The sequence below is a fragment of the Pistacia vera genome, unplaced genomic scaffold, assembly GCF_008641045.1.
Source record: "Pistacia vera cultivar Batoury unplaced genomic scaffold, PisVer_v2 Contig913, whole genome shotgun sequence".
Lineage (NCBI taxonomy): Eukaryota > Viridiplantae > Streptophyta > Magnoliopsida > Sapindales > Anacardiaceae > Pistacia > Pistacia vera.
In genome coordinates this window covers 48,015-64,382 of record NW_022196794.1, presented here as the reverse complement: position 1 = coordinate 64,382, position 16,368 = coordinate 48,015, and the positions used below count along the sequence as shown (strand labels likewise).

The 16,368-nt window shown below is 36.8% G+C and overlaps 2 protein-coding genes across 5 annotated transcripts; both read right to left on the bottom strand.

Annotated features, from left to right (window-relative positions):
- Nucleotides 1-115: 115 nt before the first annotated feature.
- LOC116119941 (G-type lectin S-receptor-like serine/threonine-protein kinase SD2-5) lies at nucleotides 116-6,215 on the bottom strand. 4 transcript variants are annotated; one of them, XM_031405880.1, is made up of 3 exons: nucleotides 4,889-5,376; nucleotides 3,215-4,289; nucleotides 117-1,754 (listed from the first exon to the last, which is right to left on the bottom strand). In XM_031405880.1, the coding sequence occupies exons 2-3, from the start codon at nucleotides 4,050-4,052 to the stop codon at nucleotides 484-486; spliced, it is 2,109 nt and encodes a 702-aa protein (XP_031261740.1). In that variant the 5' UTR covers nucleotides 4,053-4,289; nucleotides 4,889-5,376; the 3' UTR covers nucleotides 117-483. The 4 variants fall into 4 exon arrangements, with proteins under 4 accessions (XP_031261737.1, XP_031261740.1, XP_031261739.1 ...); XM_031405877.1 differs by having other exon boundaries at nucleotides 116-1,754; nucleotides 3,215-5,379; XM_031405879.1 differs by lacking the exons at nucleotides 117-1,754; nucleotides 4,889-5,376 and adding an exon at nucleotides 6,177-6,215 and having other exon boundaries at nucleotides 1,770-4,525.
- Nucleotides 6,216-9,773: 3,558 nt separating this feature from the next.
- LOC116119967 (G-type lectin S-receptor-like serine/threonine-protein kinase SD2-5) lies at nucleotides 9,774-11,867 on the bottom strand. The gene is made up of 5 exons (XM_031405907.1): nucleotides 11,657-11,867; nucleotides 11,268-11,613; nucleotides 11,071-11,125; nucleotides 10,732-11,013; nucleotides 9,774-10,661 (listed from the first exon to the last, which is right to left on the bottom strand). Exons 1-5 carry the CDS (start codon nucleotides 11,865-11,867, stop codon nucleotides 9,774-9,776), a joined length of 1,782 nt encoding a protein of 593 aa, XP_031261767.1.
- Between the last annotated feature and the right edge of the window lie 4,501 nt (nucleotides 11,868-16,368).

The window sequence follows — 16,368 nt, the reverse complement described above, 5'->3', positions numbered from 1 at the left end:
GAAATGTATGCGAAGTTGGAGGAGAATTTCTGGGGCTAAATAGACAAAATATTATGAACAAATGTACAAGATTTTGGGCTATTAGATATGAGATGGCTAGTTGTCAGGCAAAATGTATCATATAGAATCCCCTGGACTTAAAATGAAAGAAACTTGGCATCATACACATCTAACATTGATCTTACACAAAAACTTGCTATTACATCTTTCACTAATGTTCAAGATTATCCTCGAAGTACTCAAGAAAGAAGACTTGGAATTCCCCCTTGAGATTGCACACAAAATGAAGACTAAATTTCACAATGGATAAAGCAGCTTCTGTAGATATTACAACTTACAAGCACAAAAAGACAGGCATTAGAAAACAAAGAAGTTTCATAATTCACAATGCTATGGAAGCTAATTACAGGAAACTTCTTATGATCGAAAGCTGAAAATTACAAGTATAGATTAATCTTCATCTGTATAACATTACTGCTTCTATCATCTCGGGCCTGATAGTTGAATATCTGACATAAATATGCCACTATTGTCGTCAAGTAGTCCTGATGAAGTACCCTCATCACCGCTCCACTTAATGAAACCTGAGTAAACCCGAGAATTCAACTGAGAAGGGGTTGGGGGCTGAGGTACAGCACAGAGACCTTCAAGCATTTGGACTACTTTGGTCATGGGCGGTCTCATATGCATCTCATCTTGTATGCACCACAGTGCAACTTTGATTGCAGTGACAACTCTCTCATCTTTTTCATTGACATCTAGCCTTGGATCAATGATTTCGCTTAGTTTTTCTTCTTCTAGCATCTTGAATGCATAAGAAGGGAAGTGTGCTTTCTCTGAATCAACCCCTGGATCATAATTCTTCCTGCCTCCAATGATCTCAAGCAAGACCATACCGTAGCTATATACATCACTCTTCTCTGAAATGGGATTGTTTGTTATCCATTCTGGTGCAAGGTACCCCCGTGTACCTCTCAGTGTTGTATACACAAGGCTTTCTTCACGGTTCATCAGCTTTGCCAAACCAAAATCTGAAACTTTGGCATTGAAATTATCATCTAAAAGAACATTTTCAGGTTTTATGTCACAATGAACAATCTTTACTTCACATTCCTCATGGAGATAAGCTAATCCCTTTGCAGTACCCAATGCGATGTTAAATCTTCTGTCCCAACTCATCAACTGACTTTCCTTGTCAGCCTTGAAGATCCACTTATCCAATGACCTGTTTGCCATGTACTCATAAACAAGAAGCCTGTGAGTCCCTTCGGCACAGAAGCCTTTGAGTTTGACTAGATGGACATGATGTATATTCCCAATTATACTAACTTCAGCTCGAAACTCCTTCTTCCCCTGGCCAATGCCCTCTAACATTTTGACAGCCAATTGGGTACCGTCTGGTAGCACACCTAGATAGACTGAGCCAAACCCTCCCTGGCCAACCTTTGTAGAGAAACTTTTAGTTGCCGCATGAAGATCATTATAGCTGAAGCGAACAGGCATGCCAGATAAACTATCCAAGAAATCATCCTCTTCCAAGTTTGCTTGAGAGAATTCAATCAATCTTTTCTTTTTGAGGTGATACCAGAATCCCACATACAGTAGACCAGCAATTATCAGTATGGTTGCAAGAACTATGAAGAAAATGAAGATAATTTTTTTCCCTTCATTACTTCTTTTGTCACCACTTCCTGTAGAGACTTTGATATATGAAACATAACCAGCAAAACCCTGCTGAGAGCGTTGCAGGCTACCTATNACAGTGGATAAAGCAGCTTCTGTAGATATTACAACTTACAAGCACAAAAAGACAGGCATTAGAAAACAAAGAAGTTTCATAATTCACAATGCTATGGAAGCTAATTACAGGAAACTTCTTATGATCGAAAGCTGAAAATTACAAGTATAGATTAATCTTCATCTGTATAACATTACTGCTTCTATCATCTCGGGCCTGATAGTTGAATATCTGACATAAATATGCCACTATTGTCGTCAAGTAGTCCTGATGAAGTACCCTCATCACCGCTCCACTTAATGAAACCTGAGTAAACCCGAGAATTCAACTGAGAAGGGGTTGGGGGCTGAGGTACAGCACAGAGACCTTCAAGCATTTGGACTACTTTGGTCATGGGCGGTCTCATATGCATCTCATCTTGTATGCACCACAGTGCAACTTTGATTGCAGTGACAACTCTCTCATCTTTTTCATTGACATCTAGCCTTGGATCAATGATTTCGCTTAGTTTTTCTTCTTCTAGCATCTTGAATGCATAAGAAGGGAAGTGTGCTTTCTCTGAATCAACCCCTGGATCATAATTCTTCCTGCCTCCAATGATCTCAAGCAAGACCATACCGTAGCTATATACATCACTCTTCTCTGAAATGGGATTGTTTGTTATCCATTCTGGTGCAAGGTACCCCCGTGTACCTCTCAGTGTTGTATACACAAGGCTTTCTTCACGGTTCATCAGCTTTGCCAAACCAAAATCTGAAACTTTGGCATTGAAATTATCATCTAAAAGAACATTTTCAGGTTTTATGTCACAATGAACAATCTTTACTTCACATTCCTCATGGAGATAAGCTAATCCCTTTGCAGTACCCAATGCGATGTTAAATCTTCTGTCCCAACTCATCAACTGACTTTCCTTGTCAGCCTTGAAGATCCACTTATCCAATGACCTGTTTGCCATGTACTCATAAACAAGAAGCCTGTGAGTCCCTTCGGCACAGAAGCCTTTGAGTTTGACTAGATGGACATGATGTATATTCCCAATTATACTAACTTCAGCTCGAAACTCCTTCTTCCCCTGGCCAATGCCCTCTAACATTTTGACAGCCAATTGGGTACCGTCTGGTAGCACACCTAGATAGACTGAGCCAAACCCTCCCTGGCCAACCTTTGTAGAGAAACTTTTAGTTGCCGCATGAAGATCATTATAGCTGAATCGAACAGGCATGCCAGATAAACTATCCAAGAAATCATCCTCTTCCAAGTTTGCTTGAGAGAATTCAATCAATCTTTTCTTTTTGAGGTGATACCAGAATCCCATATACAGTAGACCAGCAATTATCAGTATGGTTGCAAGAACTATGAAGAAAATGAAGATAATTTTTTTCCCTTCATTACTTCTTTTGTCACCACTTCCTGTAGAGACTTTGATATATGAAACATAACCAGCAAAACCCTGCTGAGAGCGTTGCAGGCTACCTATATTATCAAACAGATAGCAACTCCTTGAACTGTTTTCAAAGAACAAGGCAGAGCAGGAGCAGTTACCAAGGCAAGCCTCTTTGCAAGCATCAAGACCGTATGTTGAAATGGGTGTAACAAAACCAAGTGCAAAATAGTCAAGCCTCTCGCCTATATAGAAAAGCTCTGCTGAATTCCTAGAACTATCACACGATGAAGCAACTGGAGGGTTACAATTGAATTGAGACTTGAGAGGATCAGGACATTGGCACCAATTGTCAAAATAGCACACATAGTATGGGCTACAAGGCTCAGGAATGCTGCATGGATTTTGTGGTACCTTGAATGACTCAGCAGTAGCGGCATTCCCCTTTTGAAGATCAGTAAATGTAATTGTTCCATCAGAACCTAAAACGGCAGCCCAAGTAGCATTTTGATCAATATTGTCAGAGAAGACGAATTGCCAAAGCAACTTCTTATCATGATCATAGAAATTCCATGAATTGGACACCAGAGCTGCAGAGTAGACCTTGCCATCGACACTGTTATTGGTTTTTCTGCTGTCATTTGCCAAAGACCAATAGGTTTGTGGAGTTTGATAGCCGGCATACAAGATGAGATCGCCTGACCTAAATTCAAGATAAACACTCAAGTTATCACTTTTGGGAAAACTCTTAAGCCTCATTCCCTCAGAAAACTCCTGGCCTGGTAAAAGAGTATCAGTGGGATGGCTATAACTCTGCCAAACAATACCTCCATCGTCCCCAAGCAATACCAAGTTCCCTGAGTCCTGCAGTTCCATGGATGTAACTTTCTGTCCAGTAGTATTTGAGGACCAAGCTACACCGTTTCCCATTTGCAAATAAGCATTCCCATTATTCTCAAACACAAACTTATCAGAATCTCTAATCAGTTTGCCTCTATTAGCAGTCCACACTACTTTGGCACTACTAATGTGAATGACAACCAGCAAAAAGAACTGAGCATCCAAGGCAGTGTAAAATCCACAAGCGAAAACAGAGTTGTTAGATCGCAGGAATAGGCCATTCTTATCAACCCAGTCACCGTGGGATGCCTCAAACCCAGGATATATCTTGCCAATATGTTGAGAGTCAGCAATACAAGTTTTGAACACAAGAAGAAGACAAAAACACAAGACTCCACCATATTGGAACAAACCCATAATTTCTATAACTGAAAAAAATGCACTGAGCTTTGCCAAACAAACATAAGAAATCTGTCTAAAGGTTGATACCCACTTGAAGTTTTGGGACTTGCTTGAATTTACAACGGTAAAAATAGACACCCAGCACAATTCTTCGAGTTGTGCTACATAATAAAGGGAAATTTTAAAGCACAATTAATAAACTATCAAAATTCATCATTAAGAAATCTAAGTATCCATGTGAAAATTTAAGATTAGAAAACATGAAGAGGAAACTCTCTACAAGCTAAATACAAAACCAGAGATATTACAGATTTATAAGCTTTGTAAATGATGATTTAACAGGGTGGCAATTGAGAAAGAAAAAAACAATTCTGAATCTAAGCAAAAATTAGCAAGAAAGAATTAGAAATGAACAAAAGGCCTAATTTTTCAGTCGTTAAACAACGGTTTCAATACAAACAGAAATTACTGGAGAACAAATGAAAAACGAGCCAAGAAACAAAAAGTAACAGAAGGAGACTGACCTCATGTCTTGATTTCAGTTACAGAAACAGAAGGGTTTATGTAATTGAATGTATTTTTTGGATTTTTTCTTGATGTAAGAAGCAAAAGGTGTAAGTGACAAAGTTACCTGCTCATCTTGTCACTCAACAAGGTTTATATACAGATAGAGACAGAGACAAGGAGTTGGTAGGGCAGGTACACTGAAATTTGACTACCCAACACAGACTTTATTACGCTTAACTAATTTCATCCACCTATATTTTTTCCCTTTCTTTTATCTTCTTCTGAGGATTTTTTTCCTGTACTGCAATGGAGGATTAGCTGCAACTCTTTTGCTTCTCGTGTCTCCTGCGTGTCTTCCTTTATTATTTCACTGTTCATATGTTTTGTCTTGGAGCCCTTTCTTTCACGTGAATATTGACAAGGAACAGATTTCTCCACTCTTCAAAGAACAACTAATAAAAAAACAGAAAATTTATCCACTCCTGTTTTGGTTAACTACATCTGTGTTTCAAAACAAAACATGAACAATAGTAAACCTAAAGGGTGTCTTGCCAGCATCTCAACTAACCTCCGCTGAAATTGAAGACAAAGTAAGTCTCTTCAGTAGCCACCTTTAATAGTAACCTAATGGATCATGTTTCGGTTAATTACATCTATGTTTCAAGACAAGAAATGAACAATAGTAGACCTGAAGACAGTAGCAGATTTAGAAATTTTTGTTTAGGTGGGGCAAAATAAAAATTAATTATACATTAATATTTTTGTCCATTAATATTTCTATTAGGGTGGACTAAAATCCAGAAATTATACATATTAGTATTTCTTTTAAAAAATTGAGAGTGGGTCATGACCCACCCTCAATAAGTGTTGGATCTGCCCTTGCTTGAAGAGTGTCTGGACCAGCTTGTCAGCAGCTCAACTAATCCTTTGAAACTCTGAAGTTGACAGCCAAATAATTACTCCTATTAACAACCTAGTAGATCATGTTTTGGTTAACTACATCTATGTTTCAAGACAAGACATGAACAATAGTAGACTGGAAGGGTGTTTGAGTTAGTTTATCAGTATCTTAACTAATTCCCAAGATCCTGGTATTAGTNCTTTCTAAATGATGATTTAACAGGGTGGCAATTGAGAAAGAAAAAAACAATTCTGAATCTAAGCAAAAATTAGCAAGAAAGAATTAGAAATGAACAAAAGGCCTAATTTTTCAGTCGTTAAACAACGGTTTCAATACAAACAGAAATTACTGGAGAACAAATGAAAAACGAGCCAAGAAACAAAAAGTAACAGAAGGAGACTGACCTCATGTCTTGATTTCAGTTACAGAAACAGAAGGGTTTTATGTAATTGAATGTGTTTTTTGGATTTTTTCTTGATGTAAGAAGCAAAAGGTGTAAGTGACAAAGTTACCTGCTCATATTGTCACTCAACAAGGTTTATATACAGATAGAGACAGAGACAAGGAGTTGGTAGGGCAGGTACACTGAAATTTGACTACCCAACACAGACTTTATTACGCTTAACTAATTTCATCCACCTATATTTTTTCCCTTTCTTTTATCTTCTTCTGAGGATTTTTTTCCTGTACTGCAATGGAGGATTAGCTGCAACTCTTTTGCTTCTCGTGTCTCCTGCGTGTCTTCCTTTATTATTTCACTGTTCATATGTTTTGTCTTGGAGCCCTTTCTTTCACGTGAATATTGACAAGGAACAGATTTCTCCACTCTTCAAAGAACAACTAATAAAAAAACAGAAAATTTATCCACTCCTGTTTTGGTTAACTACATCTGTGTTTCAAAACAAAACATGAACAATAGTAAACCTAAAGGGTGTCTTGCCAGCATCTCAACTAACCTCCGCTGAAATTGAAGACAAAGTAAGTCTCTTCAGTAGCCACCTTTAATAGTAACCTAATGGATCATGTTTCGGTTAATTACATCTATGTTTCAAGACAAGAAATGAACAATAGTAGACCTGAAGACAGTAGCAGATTTAGAAATTTTTGTTTAGGTGGGGCAAAATAAAAATTAATTATACATTAATATTTTTGTCCATTAATATTTCTATTAGGGTGGACTAAAATCCAGAAATTATACATATTAGTATTTCTTTTAAAAAATTGAGAGTGGGTCATGACCCACCCTCAATAAGTGTTGGATCTGCCCTTGCTTGAAGAGTGTCTGGACCAGCTTGTCAGCAGCTCAACTAATCCTTTGAAACTCTGAAGTTGACAGCCAAATAATTACTCCTATTAACAACCTAGTAGATCATGTTTTGGTTAACTACATCTATGTTTCAAGACAAGACATGAACAATAGTAGACTGGAAGGGTGTTTGAGTTAGTTTATCAGTATCTTAACTAATTCCCAAGATCCTGGTATTAGTAATAGGATCTCTTGATTAATATATCCAAAAATTTTAGTTAACTGTGAAGTCATCTATTGGTGATTAAATTAACTAATTCCATTAATCTATAATGTTAGAATAGAAATTAAAAAATATTAGATGATTAAGTGACACGAACCTTATCAACAAAAATCTTGTGTCATTTGACGAGAGAATTTGGATGGCTTTATGGTGGAAGTGGTCATTACCCATAGGAAACGTTATGCACAAAATTGGGGTCATGGAAACTGACAAATGCACAGACATCAAATCATGAATGGAAGACTAACCCCACTTTGTTTATTTGTATCTGTTTGCTGAATGCAAGCTGTGTGTCAATATTTCTAAAGCCAACGCTCCAACCCAAGATTAATTAATTTGGTTGGTGTGGTTTCATTTTCACCATTGACCCTTTGTGGAAATGTAGCTGTAAAGTTGATTGTGAAATGCCATTATTATCCTCTTTATTAGATGCAAAATATATATTAATTGAGTATTTCATTCATAATAGAGCAAATAAAGATTAGTATTATAGTTATAAAGACTTAAACAAAGGCTAAAAATTACTCATAACATATTGAAACCACTAATAGTAGCATACTTAATAATGTTGATGGGTGTTGTGCATCATTTTTCGATTCATGCTACCTGTCTATAAACCATATCAAGATCTAGAGGTTAGGATTATCCCACATGCTACTCCTGTACAACAGATGACTTAATCAATAAGTTCATTAATCTTAAGCATGAGTGTTCTAACTTAAGCATAGGTGGAGACTCACTCAAATCCAGGTTATGGGGGATTATGCATGTAATCCACCTCGTAATACCAACTCCTAACCATTGTCAGATGATGTGTATAAAAGGGAGGTCTCACCTTTATTTTGGGGGATTGATCAATTATTATTCATACAAGTATAGGAAATCATTAAGAGAGAATCTCAACTCATTATTACGTGTTTCTTCATTGTAATCACTTTTCATATACAACAAACATAAACAGTAATATAGTAGTGAACGTAGGCTTGATTTTAAACTGTCAAATCACTTTAAAAATCTTGTGTTTTCTTACATCATGGATTCGTCAATCCATACATAATTGATTATTTATAATCACAAACACATAATATCCAATATAACCATGGTCGATTGGATATATCTGGTTGTTGTGACTAACAAGTTTTTTTAACAACAATGGGTATATTAGTAATATGGTGCAGAAACGTGTGTTTGACGAGTCAAGTTTGTTTGGAAAGAAACAGACTTTGTATTTAATTCAGTCACCAAAGTTCAACTCTTGATTGTAAAATTGTATTGAACTTTCAAACGAAAACGAAAAGGGGTATTATTTTAAGTAACGATTTGGGTCCGGAACTTGTAGACCCATGCACCCTCTTTAATATTAATATATAAACTAAAATTAGATAATTGGTCTTTAAATTTCAGCCAAATATATATATTTTTTATGATTAAAAGTATCAAAATCAGTTTACGCATATTTCAATTAATGTTTCTTGACCTTAAAATTATCAATTGGATGAAAGCTTTAGTGATCATCTTTATTTCAGCCGAACATTAATAAACATAAAGTTACCACTTTTATATTAACAATAATGTAGTTTATTGGTTAAATCTATATTTAGTAGGTTTTATTTCAATGTTTATATTAATAATTTATATATTTTTTATTTGAAATAATACTTATTGTTTGACTTGTTTACTTAAAATGTAACTCAGTAATGTCAAAAAAAGGTTGAATTATCAAATTCCCACTTCTTGAAAATTTCCTTTTCATTGGGAGCAGGTTTAAAGACCAGGAAAGACTTGATTAAAAAAACCGTCCACTTAGGAAATTCTCCAATTCAGTAGATGAAATAAATAATGTAGAACTAGAAGATTACAAGATAAAAATGGAAATTGAAACAAGGGGTTCTCGTGATTACATAAACTCGCTATTTCTGGTCAAATTAGGCTTCAATATCAAACATCAAAAATCTCTAAATATATCAAGTTGAAAGCAAAAATGGCTGGATAAATTTCTGGTGGCATGATGTTTAGAATTTGATTAGAGGGTAGTGATCATTTCAACTAGTAAGACTTGTTAATGTCACCCAAATCAACTATTTTTTAGGGTTCAAAACCAGAAAATGGAACATATGTACAAGTAGTACACAGTGTGGCAACAATAATATGAAGTGTAAAAATAAATCCTGGAATTTCCAGATTAATTGAACCGTTCCCATTAATTTTCTGGGAAATGTTTCAAATTGTTTCATCTTCAAAGTTCATACTTAAAAACAGATTGCTTTTGAGTTTTCATGATCATGCAGGTTAAAGACAAGGTCGATTAGAATATTGCAATTTCTAAAAATTTAGCATACAAGCACAGAACAAATTTTGAGGACAAATGCATTACAAAACTATGCTAGAGAGTCTGGTGGTTCATGATGCTATCACAGCTGAAAGCTGAAAACATCATGGATATTCTTCATCTGTATATAATGATTGCTTTCATCATCTGGGGCCTGATATTTGAACTTCTGATATAACTCCACCGTTATCGGCATCGACCAGTTCTAGTACTGTACCTTCTTCACTACTCCATTTGACAAAACTAGAGCATCCCTGGGAATTCAACTGAGAAGGGGTCGGGGGCTGAGGTACAGCACAGAGACCTTTAAGCATTTGCACTACTTTAGTCATAGGTGGTCTCAAATGCATCACATCCTGTATGCACCACAAGGCAACTTTTATTAAATTGACAACACTCTCATGATTTTCATCGATGTCAAGCCGCGAATCAAGGATTTCGCTTAGTTTTCCTCCTTCCAACGTCTTGAAGGCATAAGATGGGAAATGGGATTTCTCTGAATCATCCCCTGGATCATAACTCCTCCGGCCACTAATGATCTCGAGCAAGACCACACCATAGCTGTATACATCAGTCTTCTCTGAAATCGGGTTGTCTTTAATCCATTCTGGTGCAAGGTAACCTCTTGTTCCTCGCAGTGCTGTATAGACGCGGCTTTCTTCATGTGTCATCAGCTTAGCCAAACTGAAATCTGAAACTTTAGCATTGAAATTATCATCAAGAAGAACATTTTCAGGCTTTATGTCACAATGGACAATCTTTAATTCACATTCTGAATGCAGATAGGCTAGACCCATTGCTGTACCCAATGCAATATTAAGTCTTGTGTTCCAACTCAACAACTGACTTTCCTCATTAATCTTGAAAATCCATTTATTCAAACAACCATTGCTCATGTACTCATAAACAAGAAGTCTGTGACTCCCCTCAGCGCAGAAGCCTCTGAGTTTGACCAAATGCAGGTGATGTACCATCCCAATTGTACTTACTTCAGCTCCGAACTCCTTCTTCCCATGGCCAAAGCCCTCCAACTTTTTAACAGCCAATTGGGTTGCGTGGTAGCACACTTAGATAAACAGAGCCAAACCCTCCTTGACCAACCTTCGTAGAGAAGCTTTTAGTTGCCTTACTAAGATCATTATAACTGAAGCGAGTCGGCATGCCGGAAAAACTGTCCAAGAAAGTGTCTTCTTCAAAGTTTTCTTGAGAAAACTTCATTGATTTCTTCTTTCTCCGGTACCATAGTCCCAGATAAAGTAGAACAGAAATCACAATTATGCTTGCAATAACCATGAACACAATTAATAGAGTCTTCTTTCCCTTGTTTCCACTTCCATCACTGGTTCCATTCACAATCTTCACATATGAAATATAACCCTCAAACTGTCATAAGAGCGAGCAAAGTACCTATTTGATCAAATAGATAGCATTTTTTATTACGTCCAAAGAACAGTGCAGAGCAGGAGCAGTTACGAAGGCAAGCTTGTTTGCAAGCCTAAAGATTGAATGAAAGGGGTTTAACAAACCCAATTGCAAAATAATAAAAGTCCTCGCCGGCAGAGAAAAGCTCCGCTGAATCCTTGGAGCCATCACAGGTTGATGCAATTCGAGGTTTACAATTGAAAGATTGAAGAAACCAAGGGCACTTGCACCAACCCTCTAGAGAGCACACATAATAGGGAGAACAATGCTCAGGATTGCTACAAGAATTTTGGGGTATCTTGATAGCCTCAGAAGCAACTTGATTTCCCTTGTGAAGATCAGAAAACGTAATCGTCCCATCTGAGCCTAAAATGGCAGCCCAGGTAGCATTCGGATTAGTATTTTTAGTGAAGACGAACTGACAAAGCAATTTCTTATTCTGATCATAGAAATTCCACGCATTGGACTCCAGATATGCAGAATGGACCTTGCCACCAACACTACTATTTGTTTTTTGGCTATCATTCGCCAAGGACCAATAGGTTTGTGGAGTCTGATAGCCTGCATACAACACCAAATCACCAGACTTTATTTCGAGAAAAACAATCATGTTGTTGCTGCTGGGAAAACTTTGTAAGTCTTATTCCTTCCGAAAACTCCTGGCCGAGTAAAAGAGTATTGGTGGGATGGCTATAACTCTGCCAAACAACACTTCCATCCTCTCCAAGCAACACCAAATTGCCTGAGTCCTGCAATTCCATGGATGAAACTTTCTGCACAGTAGTATATGAGGACCAAGCTACACTATTTGCCATTTGCAAATAAGCATTCCCATTATTCTCAAACACAAACTTATCAAAATCTCTAATCAATTTGTCTCTATTAGCAGTCCAAACTACTTTGGCACTACTAATGTGAATGACAACCAGCAAAAAGAATTGAGCATCCAAGGCAGTGTAAAATCCACAAGCGAAAACCGAGTTGTTAGATCGCAGGAATAGGCCATTCTTATCAACGCAGTCACTGTGGGATGCCTCAAACCCAGGATGTATCTTGCCAACATGTTGAGAGCCAGCAATACAAGTTTTGAACACAAGAAGTAGACAAAAATACAAGGCTCTACTATATTGAAACAAACCCATAATTTCTATAACTGAAAAAAAGCACTGAACTTTCCCAAATAATCAAAAGAAAATCTGTTTAAAGATTGACACCAACTAAAAATTTAGGGCTTACTTAAATTACGAGCACAATCTAGTTCCAAACAAGGAAGAGAAGTTGATATGCCAAAAAAAAAAATATTGTGTTCTGCTATATATCCTGGACTTTAGTGTAACGGAGGGCAAAATACTTAAATTACGAACACAATCTAGTTCCAAACAAGGAAGAGAATTGATATGCCAAAAAAAAAAAAAAAATTCTGTGTTCTGCTATATATCCTAGGACTTTAGTGTAACGGAGGGCAAAAATTCAATACACAAGGAACTCTGGAGGTTACAAAAACCCCAATATATCTACTGTGGCAAAAGTGGCTTAAATGGTTATCGAATAGTCAAAGATTTTGTTCACACAAGACTTTGTCACATGGTAATAAATGCCATGCATTTTTCTTCACAGGTTCACACGTCTTTCTCTTGATGAAGATAAACTTTTTTGGTGGTAATATATGCCACCAATTGGAAGCAAAATTTTAGCTTCATGTCTCCCAACATTTCAAAATTCTCAACTTTGTTGCGATTTGGGACTAATTAAAGACTAATCAACCAATTAATTACAAAAGAAATCGAACAAGTAAACACACGAGTTTACCATAGTTCACTTACTCAAGATTTGAGCAAGCTACGTTTACGTTGAGCTCCGAAACACTAAGACTCGCTGCACTAAAAAGATCAATAGCGTTTACAAAGTACAATTTCAGATTCTCAAACACTACCAATCCCTTTGCTAATCTATCACTCAACTCTTTTACTGTAACCTTTAAACCCAAAAGAAAGACTCACTAAGCTTCTCTACCTGTGAAGGAAACACCACCTTCACTGAACAACCCAATTGGTTGCACCAAGATTACACTAAAGAACCCAGCAAAGCAGAATTTTACAGAGTCGAAGAAGAAGAGAAAAAACTGATTTGTTCATTGTAGCTTTAATTGGAGAGTTGCCCTCTCTTATACCTTTGACTTTTCAGGGAAATTTCAGCCATTAGATGAACCTTGAATCAACCATCAGGATTGCATGAAGCTTGGACCAAAACAGTAGCGTTAGACTTAAACTTATGCGACTGTGGTTTTTTAGCTTCACACTTTTACATACTTATTTGGTGGCTTCACAAATTCACACTCCGGATTTTGTACCTAAAATCTTGACAAGTTTTGGCCTTCCCTTCACTATAAATATGGGTGCATTTTGAGGGAAAAAGATCATCACACACATTCTCAAGCAATACAAACACTAGAGACAGAGAGCTTGAGTTAGAGAGAAAATAGAGTGTGTGAGAGTGTGAGAGATATTGGGTGTATTTGGGATTTGGGATTGAGAGTTTCATCAAATGTTGTATACTCCATTTTGTTAGTGAAATTCTTCTTTTATCTTTGCCCGTGGACGTAAGCTAAAAAGTCGAACCACGTAAATTATCGTGTGTATTGTGTGTGTTAGTATTTTCCCTGTGTTTTTCTTGCTGTTAATTTTATCAGTGGGGTTGGGTCTGTCACAACAAATTGGTATAAAAGCCACGACCATTTTTTGATCGAATTTACGATGTTCACTACAATATCGGTAACAAACAAGATCGAGAAGTCTGATGGCAACAACAACTTTAGTATTGGGCAACTCCGTATGACTACTGTTCTTGTACAACAAGGACTTGATGTTGCTTTAGAAGGAAGGCCGTCAAAACCTGATGACATGACATATGGAGATTGGGCTAAACAGAAACTTTCGTATACAGATTGGGAAAAGCTGGATCAAAGAGCCTTGTTAGAGATCCGGTTGAATTTGTCTGATAAAGTTTTGTGGGAATGCCTCAATGAAAAGACGGTGGCATTATTGTGGTCCAAATTGGAGAGCATACACATGACCAAATCACTCACCAATAGAGTTAGTTTGAAGCAATCATTATACACACTGCGTATGGCTAAAGGTATGTCTATCAAGTCTCATACTGATGAATTTAATTCAATTATTACGGACTTAGAAAAAATTGATGTCAAGATTGATGATAAGGATCAAGCCCTATTATTATTATGTTCTTTGCCACCCTCATACAAACATTTTAGAGACACCATGATTTATGGTAGAGATATAATCTCTACTAAAGATGTTAAAACCAAATTAAAGAATAAGGAAAAGATTGATGGACAATTAACATCAACTAGTAGCAATGATTATGGTGTTGGTCTAGTTGTTAGAGGGAGAACACATAATAGACATCTAAATAATGGCAAAAATAGGTCTCGATCAAGTTCCAAATTTAAAAGTAATAAAATTTGGCATTACTGTCATCAACAATGACACATTAAGAAATATTGTTACAAGTTGAAAAATAAAAATAAAAGTTTCATTGAAGATAAACAAGGCAAAGAAAAATCTATTGAAGCTGATACTGTTGTAGATTGAAATGTTTCGAATTTGCTTATGGTAACTGATAGTTGTGATGGATCTCAAGATGAATGAATCCTTGATTTGGATTGTTCCTACCACATGTGTCCCAATAGGGAGTGGTTATCCACATATGAATCAATTGATGGTGGAGTTGTTTTAATGAGGAATAATGCCTCATGCAAAACTGTTGGGATAAGAACAATTTGAATAAAGATGCATGACAGAGTTATTAGAACCTTGTTGGATGTCAAACATGTTCCTGACTTAAAAGAAAAATCTCATCTCTTTGGGCACGCTTGATTCAAAAGGGTGTAGGTATACAACTGAAGGTGGTAATGAAGATCAGTAAAAGTGCTATTCTCTTGATGAAAGGGAAGAAAGTTGGCAATTTATATTTTTTATAGGGTGTCACAGTCACTGGAACAATTGCAATTTCTTCATCATCAATGTCAGATCAGATGTCAATGGCCCATGAGGCTGGGCCATATGAGTGAAAGAGGGATGGTAGAATTGAGCAAGAGTGGACTTCTCTTTGGCCAGAGTATTGGAAATATGGAGTTATATGAACACTGTGTCTTTAGGAAGCAGAAAATGGTTAGTTTCAAGATAGCATTCACAGGACCAAAGGAACACTGGATTACATTCATTCAGACCTATGAGGGCCACCTACAACTCCTTCCAAAGGTAAATGTGCTCACTATCTACTCACTTTTAGTGATGATTTTTCCAAGAAAGTTTGGGTGTACTTCTTGAAGCAGAAAAGTGAGGTGTTCACAACCTTTAAGCAATGGAAGTTTTAGGTTGAGAAACAGTCTGGAAAGTAGATCAAGAGATTCAGGACTGACAATGGTCTTGAATTTTGTAATGAAGAGTTTAACAAGTTCTGCGAGAATCAAGGCATTGTACGACACCACACAACTGTGAACACACCACAGCAAAATGAAGTTGTAGAACGTATGAACAAAACATTGATTGAGAAGACTCGATGTTTGTTGTCAAATGCAGGTTTGGGTGAAGAGTTTTGGGCAAAAGCCATTAATACTGCATGTTGGTTGGTGAATCGATCTCTTAGCACAACCATTAAGTGCAAAACACTAGAGGAGGTATGGTCTGGTAAACCTACAGACTATTCTAATTTGAGAATATTTGGTTGTCTTGCTTATGCTCATGTAAATGAAGGAAAGTTGGAGCCAAGAGACAAGAAGTGCATTTTTCTTGGTTATGTAGATGGTGTGAAAGGATATAGGTTATGGTGTCCTAATCCTAAAATTCCTAAATTCCTTATTAGTAGGGATGTTACTTTTAATGAGTCTTTTATGTTTCATTATGGAAAAGATTCTCCTAACAATTGGGATACAAAAAAGGAGGTGGAGCTAGAAATTTCAAAATCTACTACTACTCAGCATGTTTTTATCGTTCTTTCTTAATCATCTTCAATTCAGCAGCCTGTTGAGGAAATTCAACAAGAAGGAGATCAAGAGTACAACATTGCTAGAGACAGACCAAGAAGAATGATTCAACCACCTAAAAGGTTTGTTGAAGCAGATATTGTGGCTTATGCTTTGTCAGTGATGGAAGAAAATGGTGAGTTGTCATCATATTCAGAAGCTATCTCTTTAGATGACTTTGCTAAGTGGTTAGTGGCTATGAATGAGGAGATAGAGTCTCTTTGCAAGAACCAAACTTCGGAGCTTGTTAGATAGCCTAAAGGAAAGAAGAT

Bases quoted from the DNA above. Each gene is read 5' to 3' on its own strand.
- LOC116119967 (XM_031405907.1), bottom strand. From the start codon at position 11,867: ATGGCAAATAGTGTAGCTTGGTCCTCATATACTACTGTGCAGAAAGTT. The intron at 11,126-11,267 runs GTTTCTTCAATC...TTCAATCTTTAG, and splicing joins GGTTGGTGCAAGTGCCCTTG to GCTTGCAAACAAGCTTGCCT. The intron at 10,662-10,731 runs GTTGGTCAAGGA...GCTGTTAAAAAG, and splicing joins CTAAAAGCTTCTCTACGAAG to TTGGAGGGCTTTGGCCATGG.
- LOC116119941 (XM_031405879.1), bottom strand. From the start codon at position 4,379: ATGGGTTTGTTCCAATATGGTGGAGTCTTGTGTTTTTGTCTTCTTCTT.